We start from the raw sequence: 14,978 nt of genomic DNA, 5'->3' as shown, positions 1-14,978 counted from the left end.
GGGATTACAAATCCCCTCCCAAACCCCAGTGTGATGGACACAACGTGGCACAGACAGAAGGTGGGATTCAAATCCTTGCAGCAGTAGCTTGGCTCACACTTACAGAATGTTTCTGCCAACACTCCCTTAGGACAGGCCTCTTCTTTTTGTGCACCACAACTTCCTGCATGTCCTCCAGGGAGGGGTGCTGGCCAATCTCCTCCTCGAAAGGCAGCATGTACTCATCCACGGGGCCTGCAGAGGGAAACCCAGTTAACCCAACCCTTTGGAAAAGGGAAAGAGAAGGTGGCAATGTTGGCAATGGAGGCCAGCATCAGCATCCTGCAGTGCTTTGGGTTGGAAGGGATTTCCAGCCCACCCAGTGGGCACCTCCCGCTGTCCCAGGCTGCTCCAAGCCCTGTGCAAGCCGGGGCACTCCCCCAGGGAAGGCTCCTCACCGTCGGCGGCCGTGCAGCGCGAGGCCAATTCCCAGAGCACCAATCCCATGGCGTACATGTCTATCCTCAGGAACGCGTCCCTCTGGAAGTTGATGGCTCCCTCCAGCACCTCTGGAGCCATGTAACGCCGGGTGCCCACCTGCAAGGGCACCAAAAACACCCACATTTGTGCCCAGAGCCGTGCCCAGCCCTGGCACCACCCTGCCCCCTGCCAAACAAAACCCGGCCTTTGCCCCGCATTAAACACGGCCACGGTTGTTCCTGATTTAGGACTGAACCTTGGAAGTTTCATCCTTCAGTTTCTGAACAGTAATGAAATAATTAACAAAATATTCTAGAAGTTTTTGTCCAAATTGTCCAGTCTGGATAAAAGTGGGGACAGGCCATGAGGGGAAATTCCCATTCACATCCAGGTAACGGCCGGATCACTCCTGGAAGTAACTCGGGATTTACCTGGCCGTGGGTGTCTCCTGCAGACTTTCCAGCCTCAAACTTTAAAGCTAGACCGAAATCAGCAATACAAGCTGTGAGGTTGTTTTTCAGCAGCACATTCTTGCTTTTGATGTCCCTTTCAAGTTTAAGAAAAAAACCATAAATTAGAGATTTAGAACACAAAATACAGATAAAACCCTAAGGAAAAAGAAATGGCATAAAACAAGGAAGATTATGGTATGATATTTTATGATTATTATTTTGTTGCTTAACTTACCTATTTCTTTATCATTTATCAACAAAATGATAAAGAAATAGCGAAGTTAAACAACAAAATAATAATCATAAAACCTCAGAGTGCCCTTGCAAACCTTCATCTTTATGGGACTAATGAGATACTAATGGGAAATGTGATTTTGTGCTTGTGTTTAAAATAAATACAGATTTATGGTGGATATAGGGACAGATGGATATAGATGATGCATGAGGGATACAGAGATGGAATGGAAACGTTGTAATCCAAGCATGCAGCAAGTGCAACGTTGTTTAAATAGCAGGAAAGAAAACTCTTGGGAAAGGCACCTTGGAGGCTCCTAAGGGAGATCCAGGAGCTCCTGCAGGATTTCCCTGTGCCCCTGGCATTGCCAGGGCAGTACCTGTGGGAGATGGCCGGCTTGTGGCCGTCCTTGAGCCCCGGGATGTCCTCGTGCAGGTAGGCCAGGCCCCGGGCCATGGTCTGGGCGATGTGGCACAGCTCGTTCCACGACACCACGTTGGCCTTCAGGAAATCTGTCAGGGACCCCTGCAGCAAAACAGTCCCACAGCCAGCTCAGCCTCACTCATCCAGGGAAAAGCTGCAATTCCTGCAATTCCCATCTGTGGCACTTTGATTGTCCTTCCTTACAGACCCACAGCAATTTCAGAGCAAAATACTCTGAATAAACAGAGATAAAGTCATTCAACACCACATTTTCAGAGTGAAACACACTCTGGACAAACCTAAAAAGACCAAAATTGTTCAACACAAAACTGATCAAATTCTTAATTAATTGTGGTTCTTCCTTTTGCTATCACAATAGAATCGATCTGTATCACTTCATTTTAATTCTTATCAACCAACAAGAGAACCAAAAATAACCCCCCAAAAATCTCTGCAAGATGGGAGGTTATGTATTTTAGGCAGGCTTAGGTTGGGGATGTTAAAAAAGACATATTCTAAAAAGCCAAAAAAAACCCCCTAGAATTAATTTTTGTTTGTTTCCTAAAACAACTCCTCTCTCAGTAAAACCTGATGACAACTTTCTCAGCTGTCTCAAAACCAACTGCAATGAATTCACATCCAGTGAAAAGCGAGCAGCTAAGTGAAAGCTACTTTCAATTTTCCTCCTTTACTGCCTCGACTCCCTGTCTGTGCTGCTTTCCCAGGGCTGTTCTCCCCCTGCCTCAGCCAGGACAGCCCCAGCCCCACGGGGACAGCCCCAGGGGGACAGCCCCACCTTCTCGTGGAAGGCAGTGATGAGCCACAGGTCGACGTCGATGCTGGAGCCGCGTTTCTCGGCGCCGATGAACTGCAGGATGTTGTCGTGCTTCATCCCAGGCAGGCTGTAGATCTCGTACTCGTTCTGCCACGACTGCTTGTCCTGCAAGCACAGCAGCACAGTGCCAGTTAGCCACCAAAAAATGGGATTTCAGGGGCTGGACCTGAGGGGAGTTGGATCCCAGCGTTTGAGAATGGTCTGTTAAAAAAATATATGGGATTTCTTGGGACATAACGAGAGCCTGAGGTGTTTATTCTGCAAGGCAGCACCTGGATCACTGTGAGGGAACAAATTCCTGTACCTTGAGTAGCAGGGGGTGCTTTAATCAATGTAAATCCCATCCCAGTATCACCACCCAGCATCCCTCTGCTCTCAGAACTCCTCAATCCATTTAATGCGAGCCACGGCTTGGCGAGGGCACTTGCTGGGCAATGAGTGTTGTGGCACTTAATTGAGGCATGGCTAATTGGAACAATCAATTCAGGGTTTGCATTTTGGGGCATTCCTTCTAAGTACAATTTAATTTGATTATTAACTGGTCAAGAGTGGGAGTGAGAGCTGCTTAAAACCATGGATGCTGAATATTTTTATGACTAGAAACCCATATTTATTTCACAGGGTTTTTGCTTCAGCAATGTGCTTACTGCAGTAAAATACTTATTTTAAATCACTAAAACTCTTCCAAGGCCATTTGCACTTGGATTCACGGAATTATTGGGCCAAGAAAAGCTGTTTTAATGTGAGGAACAACCCAGGAGCCCAAGAGTTCTGCTCACCTGGATGGGGAATATTTTGACTGCAACATATTCATTGAGCAGCTGAGCTTTCCACACACACCCAAATCTCCCCCTGGCTTTGATCTCCAGGAGCTGCAGCGGCTTCAGACCCATCAAGGGAGACGGTGGGGGAGGCCCAGGGTCCTGCAATCAGGAGACACCACTAATTAACACTGCTGTTATTAATGACATTCATTCACCTCATCCCTGCCAGCGCTCCAGGTAAAGGATTGAAAATGGAGAGAGCCTGGGATCACCCAGCCAAAGCCATCCCCAAACATCCAGGCACATCCAGCCCTTCTCCACAGGGTGGGAAATGGGATTGGGAAACGTGCTCAGGAGGGATGTGCTGCAGGGAGCAGCTCCACAGGGATGGGAAACACCCAGAAAAGCACCTGGGACAGCACAGCAGGAACCCAGTAAGGGTGTACGCAGCTGGGAAAGCACAGAACAAGGTAGGGAATAATGGAATCAGGTGGGAAAGCACAGCAGAAATTAAGGAATAATGGAATTAGGTAAGAAAATACAGCACAAGTTAGGGAATAATGGAATCAGGTGGGAAAGCATAGCAGAAATTAGGGAATAATGGAATCAGGTAAGAAAGCACAGCAGAAATTAGGGAATAATGGAATCAGGTGGGAAAGCACTGCAGAAATTAAGGAATAAATGTGATCAGGTGGGAAAGCAGAGCAGGAATTAAGGATCAGTCTAATGAGGTGGGAAGAAAGCTCAGCAAAAATGAAGGAATATTGTAACCAGGTGGGAAAGCAGAGCAGAAATTAAGGAACAAAGATAATCAAGCTTTACTTGTTATATTTTTAAGAGCTGGAATTGCAATGAGCCCCTTGGATGTATTGAATGTTTCTGTGTTTATCTGAAAGGGGGAATCTTGGAACTCTGTGGAAGCACAGCCAGGGATCAGCCCCTCCTGCCCCACTTCCCAACTCTGCCACTGAGTTCCTGAGATCCCAGCACCCAGAAACGAGCTGGAATTTCCCTGCAGAGGTGATCTGGTCCTGTCCTGCAGGATTTGTACATCTGGAGGTGAGACACAGCTCCCACAGGGCAAGCCAAGGACCCCATATCCCCATTCCCATATCCCACACTACAGCCTGGGCCCATCCTGGGAAAGGGGAGGCACAGTTTATTGACACTCTGGATTTTCTGTTTTGCTGTTATCTCATCATCTGAACAGAATTAGCACATTCTCAATTTTATTGCCAAAGCTCTGCTTTCTCCTGGGCTGGCACTTTCCCCTGCAGGTGGGATTAACTTGTCCCTCTATAAAAACCCCAGCAACCAACCCCAAAGCTTTCAAAAAACCTCCAAAACACCCCCTTTTCCATCTATTTTCCACAAAGAGCCCCTGTAAATCCCTTTCCAAGAGAATGAAAACCACCAGAGGAGCTGCTTCTACAAGAGAGGGGAGAGCACTCAATAAAGAGTTAAATATTTGAGCACTTCCATCCAAACCATCAAATCCTGTGCAGGTTGAAGACAGAGTTTGTTTGTGACAAACTGTGGGGTTAAAACCCTTTGCTATGGGGAGAGTAGAGACAAGTGCTGACAATACAAGTCCTGAGCAGTTTCAGTGCAAGAATAAACATCCACTCTCTCCTTTCTTATACAGCAACAAATAAATTAATATGTTTCTGAGAAAGATTCAGAGCAGAGTAACCTCATTGCACAAATTAATAACTAGAAAAAAGAATAAATAGCATTTGAAATTCAAATTAGAGACACACTGCAACACTGTCCCCAAAAAGGAGGAAATCCTTTTGTCAATGTGACAGCGACAGGCGCTTGAAGTTGTGACATCAACATTTGCAGCACAGAAAACCAAGTTTGAGAGCAAAGATTTCGCTCCCTTGGTGCCTTTCATTCCTTGCCAGAGCCCTCTTGGAATATTCCAGGCACCAGGGAAAGCAGTGCCTCAATTTGTAAAATACAAACTGTACTAAATAAACACTTGTAAATCCAGTTTGTTGTTGTTAGAAGAGGAAGTGGGAACAAGATGCTCAGATTTATCCCCCAAAGCCAACCCTGATTTAATGAACTGCTCAAGTTCTGAACCTCCTGCCTTGTCTAAAGCAGAGAAATTTGTGGGAAATAACCCCAAATCCCCCTTTGCTCCATGGCTTGGATTCCCCTTCCTTCCCACGCCCTCCTCCCAATAAACTGCTGGGATTTTCCTGATGTTTGGTGCCCGAGTTCTTCCCCAACCATCAGGAAAATCAAAAACCTCCAAGATTTGCTGAACCCAGTTCCAACATCTCTGCCAAGAGCTGGAAGTGAAAGTGGCAGCAAAACCTGGTGCTTTCCTAATTCCCCATTAGACCACACCACCAAATTCCTTCCCTATTTCCTAGAAATCCCTGGCTCTCCACACCACATTCCAGCACCTGCCACAGCCTTTCCAAGTGGGAAGCAGAATTCCTGCTGTTAACACAACTGGAAAGAAAAGTTTTCCCTTTTTTTTCCCCCCCTCTCTGATTTTTTCTCAACACCTTGGTTAAAATCTAACTCCAAACTCTGCAGCTCCAGGGAGTGTTTTTACACAGAAACATTCCCTGAGAATATTTCCAAGGAAAATAGTTTCACATTCCAGAGTGTGGCTTTGGGGCTGATCTCTGTGGTGCCAAGGCCAGAATGCCAGCAGGGATGGCAGGGGGATAAATTGGGCTCCCAGATTTCCCAGTTATCCAAAAATCCCAATTCCCTTTTCCTGCCCCTTCCCTTGGAGTGAGTCACAGGAGGAAAATTGTTCTTAAGGGAGGGTGACCTCCAGGAATGGTGTTCCTTAAGTGTCCTCAAAAATGGGTCTTGAGATCAGAGAGCAGCTCAGCAATTGTGGAACTCAAATCCATTAAAAGCAGCTCCTTGGAGGCAGGACCCTGAATCCCTGACTGGGATAAGGAAGCTAAACATGGAATAGAGATCCAAGGAATCCTGGGAACTCTTTATGGAGGCACAGTCAGGAAAATATTGGAATATTTAAATTTTTAATACATTTAAACTATTGGATTTTCTTCTAAACTGCCTTTCCAAGGTACTTCAGGTGTTAATTAGAGAACTTTATTGATGAGAGAAATTGAGCACTTTTATTATACCTCATCTCAATATTCCATTGAAAAGCTGAGCAGGAATGACCCAATTTATGAGTTCAAGGGTCCCAGTGACTTGGATTTTAATACAAATAAAAATAACTCCTGGACAGTGGGAAAAATGAGTGGTGAAGGAGTATTTTTATTTTTCCCCAGATGATCCATTTTTGTGAGTTCCTGCAGCACACAAAATCCCAGGATCAGCACGTGGAGACCCCAGAGCTCCAAGTGTTGTTTCCAGGTGGGAGATGGGAACAGAGACCCAAGGACAGGGCACAGGAGGGTGGGATGTGCCCTTTGCCTCCAGGGCAAGGGGTGATGGATCCCCCTGGCCATGTCCCTCTGTTCCAGGATCAATCCCAGATTGCAGATCATGACCCCACCACTCTCAGAAACTCCAGGGAATTTTAGGAATTCTATGAACCACAGGCTAAAGCTGCATTTTGAAACTACACATGCTGACAGATGTCCAAATACTGAGAAATCACAATTCAGAACAAACAATGTCTCCCACATCCCCAGAAAGCCCCAGAGCCAGGAACAAACATCCTCTTACCTCAATCATTATATGAAAGGCGTGCTTGCAGAGGGGGAAAAAACACAGGCAAGAGAAATTACTATTTACACCAAGGATGGGATGCAAAAACAGCTTAGAGGAAACAAAGTCAATTATTGTGAGTTAATGACAGAAATATTCACAGGGACAGCAAAACTTTGCCGTACCAGAAACACATCATTTAAAACATCAATCAAAGAAATCCAGCACTGTTAGTAAAGGAAAATGGGGAAAATAGGATTATTAGATAGAAAATTAACGGAATGATTTTATAATTACATCGAGACACGTCCATTGCAGGTGTAAAGAGCCGTGCTACCACAAGCAGCGCAGAAAAAACACGTGGAACTTGTAAAGGTGAAATTCAAGAGCCCCGGGATGCGAATTCCCTGCAGTGCTCCCGGCTGCCCGCAGGGGGCAGCGCCGCTCCAGGGAAATTCCCCTTCCTGGCGCTGCCTGGGAACGGCAACTTCCAATGGCCCCGCCGGGATGGAAGGGGATGGAAGGGGGATGGAAGGAGGGATGGAAGGAGGGATGGAAGGAGGGATGGAAGGAGGGATGGAAGGGGCATGGAAGGGGCATGGAAGGGGCATGGAAGGGGCATGGAAGGGGAATGGAAGGGGAATGGAAGGGGGATGGAACAGGATGGATAAACGGCACCAGGGATCTGGGCTCCATCACTGAGCCTGATCAATACATCCAGAAAGAGAGGGGGGAACACTCTGCACCCAGCAGAGACTGACAGAGATAAATCACAATATGAAAGATTCCTTCAAACAATCCCGGGAGGAGTTGACAGATTGTGGGGAAAAAAGCCAGGAAAAAGCCAGGATTTCAGTGACCCCCGTGTTTGTGCTGCTTTCATGTCGGTAGAGACGCCTCCGTTCCTCCTCCTGCCCTTTGCACGGGCCAGCATTCCCAGATCCCCCGGATCCCTGGGAGTGCCCCAGGCCAGGCTGGATGAGCCCTGGAGCAGCCTGGGACAGTGGAAGGTGTCCCTGCCACAGCAGGGGTGAGATGGGTTTTGAGTTTGTGTCTAACCCAGCCTATTGCAGGATTCTGTGGCTCTGTCACCAGAGCCATCTCCTCTGTCCTTTCCAGCGGGATGGGATGGATGTTGGAAGAGAAGGAATTCAAGTTCCTGTCTCCAGGTGCCTTCCCCTTCTCCCCTCTGCCTTCACACCCTCACAATGCTCCGGAGCACAGGACCAGTGGGAACCTCTCCCTGTGCCTGGAGAGTGCTGAGCACACACTTCCCTTCCTCCAAATAATTAATACCAATAATTAATCCAGGAGGATTCGTTGGAGAATGGAGCTATAAACTTGTAACAGAACTTGGAGCACTGGGATCCACCAGAATCTCCTCCACCATCGCTCAGGGCAGCTCCAGAGCAGAGCAAAACCCACCCCAAGGGGCTGAAAGTCTCTTTTTCCAGGCCTATTCATTATTAAAGTTCTCCAGCTCTGAAGATTTATGGAAATTCCTCAGCAATAAGCAGAAATATGTATGAATTCAACCTTTGTGCTCTGACCATAATGAGAAACTGCAAAAATGAAGCTGTGAGAAATGAGCCCTCTCCCAAACCTCTCACTCCTCCCTCGAGGGATCAGCTTCCCCCAAAGACTGATAAATTCCACACACATGGAAACTTTACAAAGATGTATTTATGCTCATTAACACCTCTGGATTATAAACCAATGTCCTCCCCTTCAGCCCACAGAGCATCACCTCAGGCTCCCTGCAGAAATCCAAGAGGCACCAGTTCAAAGGTATCAGGCTACAAAAGAAATCTGAGCTTTACATCAGGAATTAACTCTGATAAATAAAAACTGGGAGCAGTTAACCCCCCTCAAAACCCCTGTCACCCACACAAATGTACAAAAACACACTCACTGCTGTTTATGCTGCCTGAAAACCAACTCCAATGGGTCTGTTACAGTATTTGTAACCAATTAGACCAATAAAACCTGAAGCAGTGTGGGTTTCCCCCCAGATTTGTGCTACCCACAACCATTTTCTCATCTGTAAAAGCTGCAATTGGCTTTTGGATGTTTTCACACAAACTCTTCCCTCTGTTACAGATTTTAACTTGTACCAGCCCATGGATTCTGTTAGGAATAAAAAAAAAAAGGATTCAGTTTCAAGCTCCTCAGCCCCTGCACATTCAGGGGTCCTGATTTGCAGGAACTTTCCAATCTCTTTTCCCATTTCCTATAAGCACCTGCCTTCTCCCTGTGTGTGTTTTTCAAGTAGCCATTCATCTTCCCAGGTTTGGATTCAATCCTTGAAAAAACACCCCTCCCCTGCATTTTTCCAGTGTTGAAATGTTTCTATTAAAGTATCTGTAACAACAACAAGAAAAAAAATGTGGCTTTTGGAAGACCAAAACAGGGAAAAAAATGAACACCTGATTTAATTCTTCATTAGGAAAGTGGGATTTTCCCAGGGTGGAAAGATCTTCCCAGAAATTTCAAGTGCATCAGGGTAGATTTAGGAATTCCTGTGCTCAGAAATTAAAACCCTGATGCATCTTTGACCACAGAGAGTTCGACCATTTCAGAAGAAATCCCCAAAATCGGTCACAATGACAAGAAGTGAATCTGCAAAGCCTTTTCTCAAGCCTCTCAACACAATTATTATTTCAAACCCAAGCCAAAGCAGAAAAAAAAAAAGGAACTGTGATGCAGCCAAACGCAGGGAAGTACAAGAGGTGAATGATTCCCTGCTCGTGGGGGCTGGGACATGGGGGGAGCTGCCAAACCCGAGTGGGGCTGGTGGCAGCTCTGTGGGAAGGGTGACAGTGGCACCCATCAGCTGCCAGGGTGGGAACAGCCCCTTGGAATCTGCACTGACAGCTCTGGCCCCGGCTCAAAGCATGTCAGGAGGAAGGGAGCACAACAGAGCAGCTCCCTGCCATCCTCACTCCAGTTTGATTGGGAATGTTTGGGGAGAAATCTCAATTACACCTAATTCCAGACCCAGTGTCCCCCAGTGAAAATGAACCAGGTCCCAGCACCTCTTTCTGCAGAAAACTGCACATGTTCAAATATTTCAAACATCAATCTGATCCTTTGGATGAGTTTTATCAGATGATGAATTTGTGTTTGCTAAATCAAATAGAAATAAGGAGTCAGAACAGTTCTTAAGTGTTTTCCATACACACAGATGTATTCAGCAAACATGGATTTGTTAATAACTCACTGGAGAACACAGAAAGTGACAGATTTGATGGAATTTGACAGCTTTCACTGGATAGTTCCCCACACAGCAGTGAGGCACAGCAAGCAGCACAAACAAGCCAAGACTAATTGTCCTTTATGTCTCGTCACAGGTTCAAACATTTCTTACAGTGTTTTTCTGGCTTTTTTTTTTCCTTTTTAAATATTCCAAATTATTTCTTTCCCCTTTGCTCTCTAATCCTTTACTTATCACCATTTCTTCTAGCTCTTTCACCATTTCTCATTCTTCAGCATTTCCTCATTTTTATCTTTTGCTTATTCCTCATCCATCCTTTCATTTTTTCCTGCAACTTTGGTACCAGGGCAGCAGCTCTGTATTCCCATTGTTTCTGGGAATAAACCAAGGAGAAAGGGATAACCTTTATCTGGATCTCACATGGAGCAATCCCTGTTTTTCCTGCTGTACATCCCACCTGTCTGTTCTACCACTGCTACAAAAAGGTTTAAACCAAATCCATTTGCCTACAACCTCCTCTCATGCCCCAATTATTAAATATACTGGTAACAGATTAATTGCACAAATATTTCAGAGTTTATTTGTGGTTATAAAGCTCCCAATACTTCCCCTCCCTTCCTGAATCTCCTGTCTCCTGCTCCAACCAGCTGTAATCAAATTTCAAGTGGGAACCACTGCTCTGCTGCATAAGGGAGTGTTTATACTTTGGATTTACATAATAATTCCAAGTAGTTTTTCAGGCAGAAGTGGCTTTTCCTGCCTTTCCACATGAGCCTTAATGCCTGCTCACCACAAGATAGGAAAATGTTGTTGCCCCACAAGCACCAAGGTACATTTATCCCAAAGATATAATCTGAGCATGAACACAACAGCTAATTACCCTATTTATTAAAAATTTAGGTGTCCATCCTGCCCTGAACACAGTCCATGCAAGGAAAAAACTGCAGCAAAAGGAGGGAGAATCAGAATTCAGGTTCCTGACACCTCACATTTATTTAACATTCACTTGCTTTTCCATGGCTTTATCCATGACTTAATTTCTTTAGGAAGACAATCCAATGCTGGAATTACTCCCAAAATTAGCAGTTATGAATTTGATCTCCCAGCAAAGACCACTGGGTTGATGTAAAGTCCCAGATCCATAAAATGGGAGCTGGATGAACTAATTATGCTGACAGATTGCAGGGAGTCTGAGGAGCTGCAATCCTCTCTGCAAGGACAGCAAACAGACTTTTTTCCTCTAAATTATGTTCTTTTCATTTGGCAACAACATATGGCCACTGCCTCTCCCCAAATTCCTCTTATCTATTACTGCAAAACTGAAACCAAAACACTTGAGTTATCAACCCCAGGCAATCCTGCTTCCTGCAGCACCCTCGAGTCAAGCAGCAGCACTGGAAATATCCCAGGAGCTGGAGCACTCAGAGATCAATCCTGGGCAATCCTACCCAAAATAACAAGAGTTTTAATGTCAATCATAAATAACATCACTGTAGGACAGGTCACATATTCTGGTCACTGCACTGAGTTAGAAGCTCAGGTTATTTCCTACTCCAAAAATTCAAATCTTTTCTCTCTTCCACAACCACATTTTCTTTATCTTTCCTGCTTTGGTCTCTAGAATTTCCTGCTTTAACTCTTTCCATAAAAACCTCCTAATCTCAGTTGGATCTCCAGACACAACTGAAGGAAGAGGAATTCCAGTACTAGCACCTAATTACAGCTCCAGGATCAGCTGGAGCCTCCCAACAGCAGGAATTCCACACACAAGAGCCCCAGGAGGTTGGTTTGGATGCAGAATGGCCAGGTTACATTCAGGTGTGGAGTCCACAACCTCATCCTTTCAAAACAAAACACAAACACCCCTAAAACTGAAATGTTTCAAGACAAAACAGCAAACATGTAAACAAGAGGAAAAAGATGACAAGAATCACAATCCATGAGCTGAGTTATGCCCTGAAGTTGTGCTTGAAGATTTTCTTAATATTCCCTATAACTGCACCTTTATCCCAGTTCCAGGAATCCTTAAAAACAGCTCATCCTCTTCTAGCTGCTATTTTCAGAACACCTCAAATGGCCAAGATGAATTGGCAACTCTTTTTTTTGTTTCCAGCTAAGCATTACAGCTCAGCCCCCAGCACCCCTTCCTTCACTGTGTCTTTGCCCTCTGTGTTCAGTTTTTCTCCTCTCAAACAAACAGATGCATAAAAACATGAAGTAGTTGCTCATATATTCATCAAAGAATAATTAATAAGGCTGTTTAAGTAAAGCTTAATTCTCTGCTTTAGGGGAGAGCAAGCGTTAGGACCTAGAAATCAGGAGGGCAACAGAGACCAGCCACGGGACAGATCCCCTTCAGGAATGGTTTGGCCCTTAAAAATCCCCAAATCCTGCAGCTGGAGCTCACCTGGGTGGGAACAAGCACGGGAGGATAGGCCAGCTTGTGATGTCTGTACATCCAGAAGGAGAAGAGCACGATCACTGCAATTCCCATGATAGGCACCAAGGAATAGAGCAAGGTGTTGAACAGAGGTGGCTTCGGTGTAACAGGATTGGAAGTTGCTGAAGGGATTTAAAAAAAAGGACACAGCTTTTAAGGAACAAATCCAGGCAGTGTTTGAAATGTGCAGCAGCCTGATTTTCTAACAGCTCCTGCCAACATCACAGCAGGCTCCCAGTACCTGATTAGCCAGCACAAACTAACACCTGGTTAAAGGCAGCACTTTGGAAAGTATGGGAATAGCTCAGATCCCAGATTCTCACTTCAGCACACTGGAATTCTGGGCCTCTAACACCCACCAGCCTACAGGGGACAAAGGGGGTTTGTATTGCCAAGGGATTGCAAGAATTCATCACCTAATGAATGAAAACCAATCCACACAGAGATTTAGCAACAACCTGCCAGCACCTCTGTGCTGGGCTGGAAGGAGGAGTTCTCCAGGTGAAAACACTTCCACATGACCTCAAAAAAGGCTCTGCAGAAGCAGGAGCTGCTTCCAAGGCAGCCACAGCCCCCTGGGGCAAGAGAGGGCTCAGGAGAGGGAAGAATGTCAATTATTGCCTTAGCAGCATCACTGACAAAAATGACAACAATATCTCCTGGGTCAACAAAGGCTATTTTAATCTTGCAGAAAATGTTCTTTCATTTCATAAACAACTTCCTCTGGCTATTTGGTACATGAGACATTTGCTGTTTTCAGCTCAGTTATTAACATCACTCAGTTCTCCAGCAGATTCTTGACTGGAAGAAGATAGGCAAGAAAAATCAAATTATCTTTTAGCTGCTTGTTTTTTAAAATAATTATTTGTTAAGTCTGGCTAACTTGATTGTCTTTCAGAACCACAGAATATGCTGAGATGGAAGAACCCACAAGGATCCTGTGACTTGGGAGGAAATTATTTTCCTCTTTTTATTGGTTACTGTGTCCATTTACAGAGAAATTCAAAAGGTCCAGGTGGGATAAAGAGGATTTTTTTCAAGAAAAAGAGCATCCCCAGGTTGGCACAGGGATGCAGGGATGAGAAGCCCAACAATTTACACCCTTACAGGGGCTCAACCATATAATTAAGGTAAGATCTGACAGTAACTTCTATACCTTAAACCACGCAATTACTTCAGATTATCCTTCCTTCTCACCCTTGGAAAGAGCTGAAGTACCCTTTATTGATTTTATAGGAAAGCACATTTCCAAGTGGAATAAATGCCCAGAGCTCTATCAGAACCCTCTGGCAGGAAAGGCAGGACTTTTGGACAAGTCTGATTTGAAGAAGCACCACGTGGCACATTCCCATCATGAGGAACTTACGCTGTGTGACCTCCATCTCCGGGAAGTAGAAGAAGCGCTCGTTGCACATGTTGCCCTCACAGCAACAGAAAAACACCTCAGGGCTGTCCTTCTTCTCTATGCAATCATTCCTGCAGGACAGAAGAGTATAAAAAGTTCATTAATCTCGAGCTGGCTTGGTTTTTTTAAGAGGAAATATGCACCCATCTTTCAAATTTCCAAAGTGAACTTAAATTTCAATTAAAAACACTTAAAGTTAAATTGACCGTGTAACACGTGACCAAAGTAACAGCTGAACCTAATGAAATCAATTACATTTTGATATTTTATATTGCAATGAAATTTTATCAAAACAGAAATATGTTTTTGTCATTTTTAAGGCAAAGTTAAAGCACCAGCAGGACACTGAGGAACAGCTCACAAGCTAGATTTAAACATGACAAGCAAGTGATCAAACAAGGCCAGAGATAAGTGAGAAGGAGAATTTTTAAATTTTATTATATTTGTAAAAAGAAATGATAAAATTTCTACAATCTCCTCTGCCTACATTATGCTTAGGGACAAGGCTTATTTCATTCCCTGAATTAACTGCAGGAATGCCTTTTTTATTAATATTCTGCTAACAAATAAGCTGAAATTATTCCCATCACGAAAGAAAAAGCAGCAACCAGGAGCCAACCTGACAGCAGAACTGGAAAAGGCTGGAGAAATACTGAAGGATTTTAAACACAGCTGAAGATTGTCAAAGAGGTTTTGGGCTCATCTTCAAAACTTGGGGTTATTCCCTCGAGCCAGCTCCTGCTGTCACCCTGTCCTGTGACTTCCAGGGAACATTTTCTCTTTGATGTCCTGAATCTGCTGCTGTTTAGAGTCACCCCCACAAATCCCAGTGCAGCAAAAGCACCCCACGCTCCAGAGAGAAGCTTTGGGCTGTTCTGGACAAACACAGCACTGGGTGTGTGATTAGCACAAATTACTTAATGAGGACTTAGAGATACTGAGTTTCCAACTCCTTCCTTACCCTTCTTCCTGCATTCGATTTCTTCTTCCAATTTCTTCTCTTTGCTCAAGGGAGAATCTAATCCCATGGTTTTAGGATTTATTTTTTTTTTCTAGATTGTGGGACTGAGCTTTAAAATGTCATTAAAACAGAA

At 44.8% G+C, this 14,978-nt stretch overlaps 1 protein-coding gene across 2 annotated transcripts in view; it reads right to left on the bottom strand.

Annotated features, from left to right (window-relative positions):
- The window catches only part of ACVR2A (activin A receptor type 2A), a 48,297-nt gene that overhangs the window by 2,167 nt on the left and 31,152 nt on the right, over nucleotides 1-14,978 (bottom strand). Inside the window, exons 3-11 of one of the 2 annotated variants that reach the window (XM_015634966.3) lie at nucleotides 13,846-13,955; nucleotides 12,447-12,601; nucleotides 6,844-6,867; nucleotides 3,184-3,327; nucleotides 2,366-2,509; nucleotides 1,526-1,671; nucleotides 891-1,005; nucleotides 438-576; nucleotides 104-234 (exon numbers count right to left, since the gene is read on the bottom strand). In XM_015634966.3, the coding sequence (XP_015490452.1) occupies nucleotides 104-234; nucleotides 438-576; nucleotides 891-1,005; nucleotides 1,526-1,671; nucleotides 2,366-2,509; nucleotides 3,184-3,327; nucleotides 6,844-6,867; nucleotides 12,447-12,601; nucleotides 13,846-13,955 (1,108 nt within the window). The remainder of the gene's footprint in view (nucleotides 1-103; nucleotides 235-437; nucleotides 577-890; nucleotides 1,006-1,525; nucleotides 1,672-2,365; nucleotides 2,510-3,183; nucleotides 3,328-6,843; nucleotides 6,868-12,446; nucleotides 12,602-13,845; nucleotides 13,956-14,978) is intronic. The other variant, XM_015634967.3, reaches the window with a different exon arrangement.

The sequence above is a fragment of the Parus major genome, chromosome 7, assembly GCF_001522545.3.
Source record: "Parus major isolate Abel chromosome 7, Parus_major1.1, whole genome shotgun sequence".
Taxonomy (NCBI): Eukaryota; Metazoa; Chordata; class Aves; order Passeriformes; family Paridae; genus Parus; species Parus major.
This window is presented reverse-complemented; position numbering and strand designations above follow the sequence as displayed.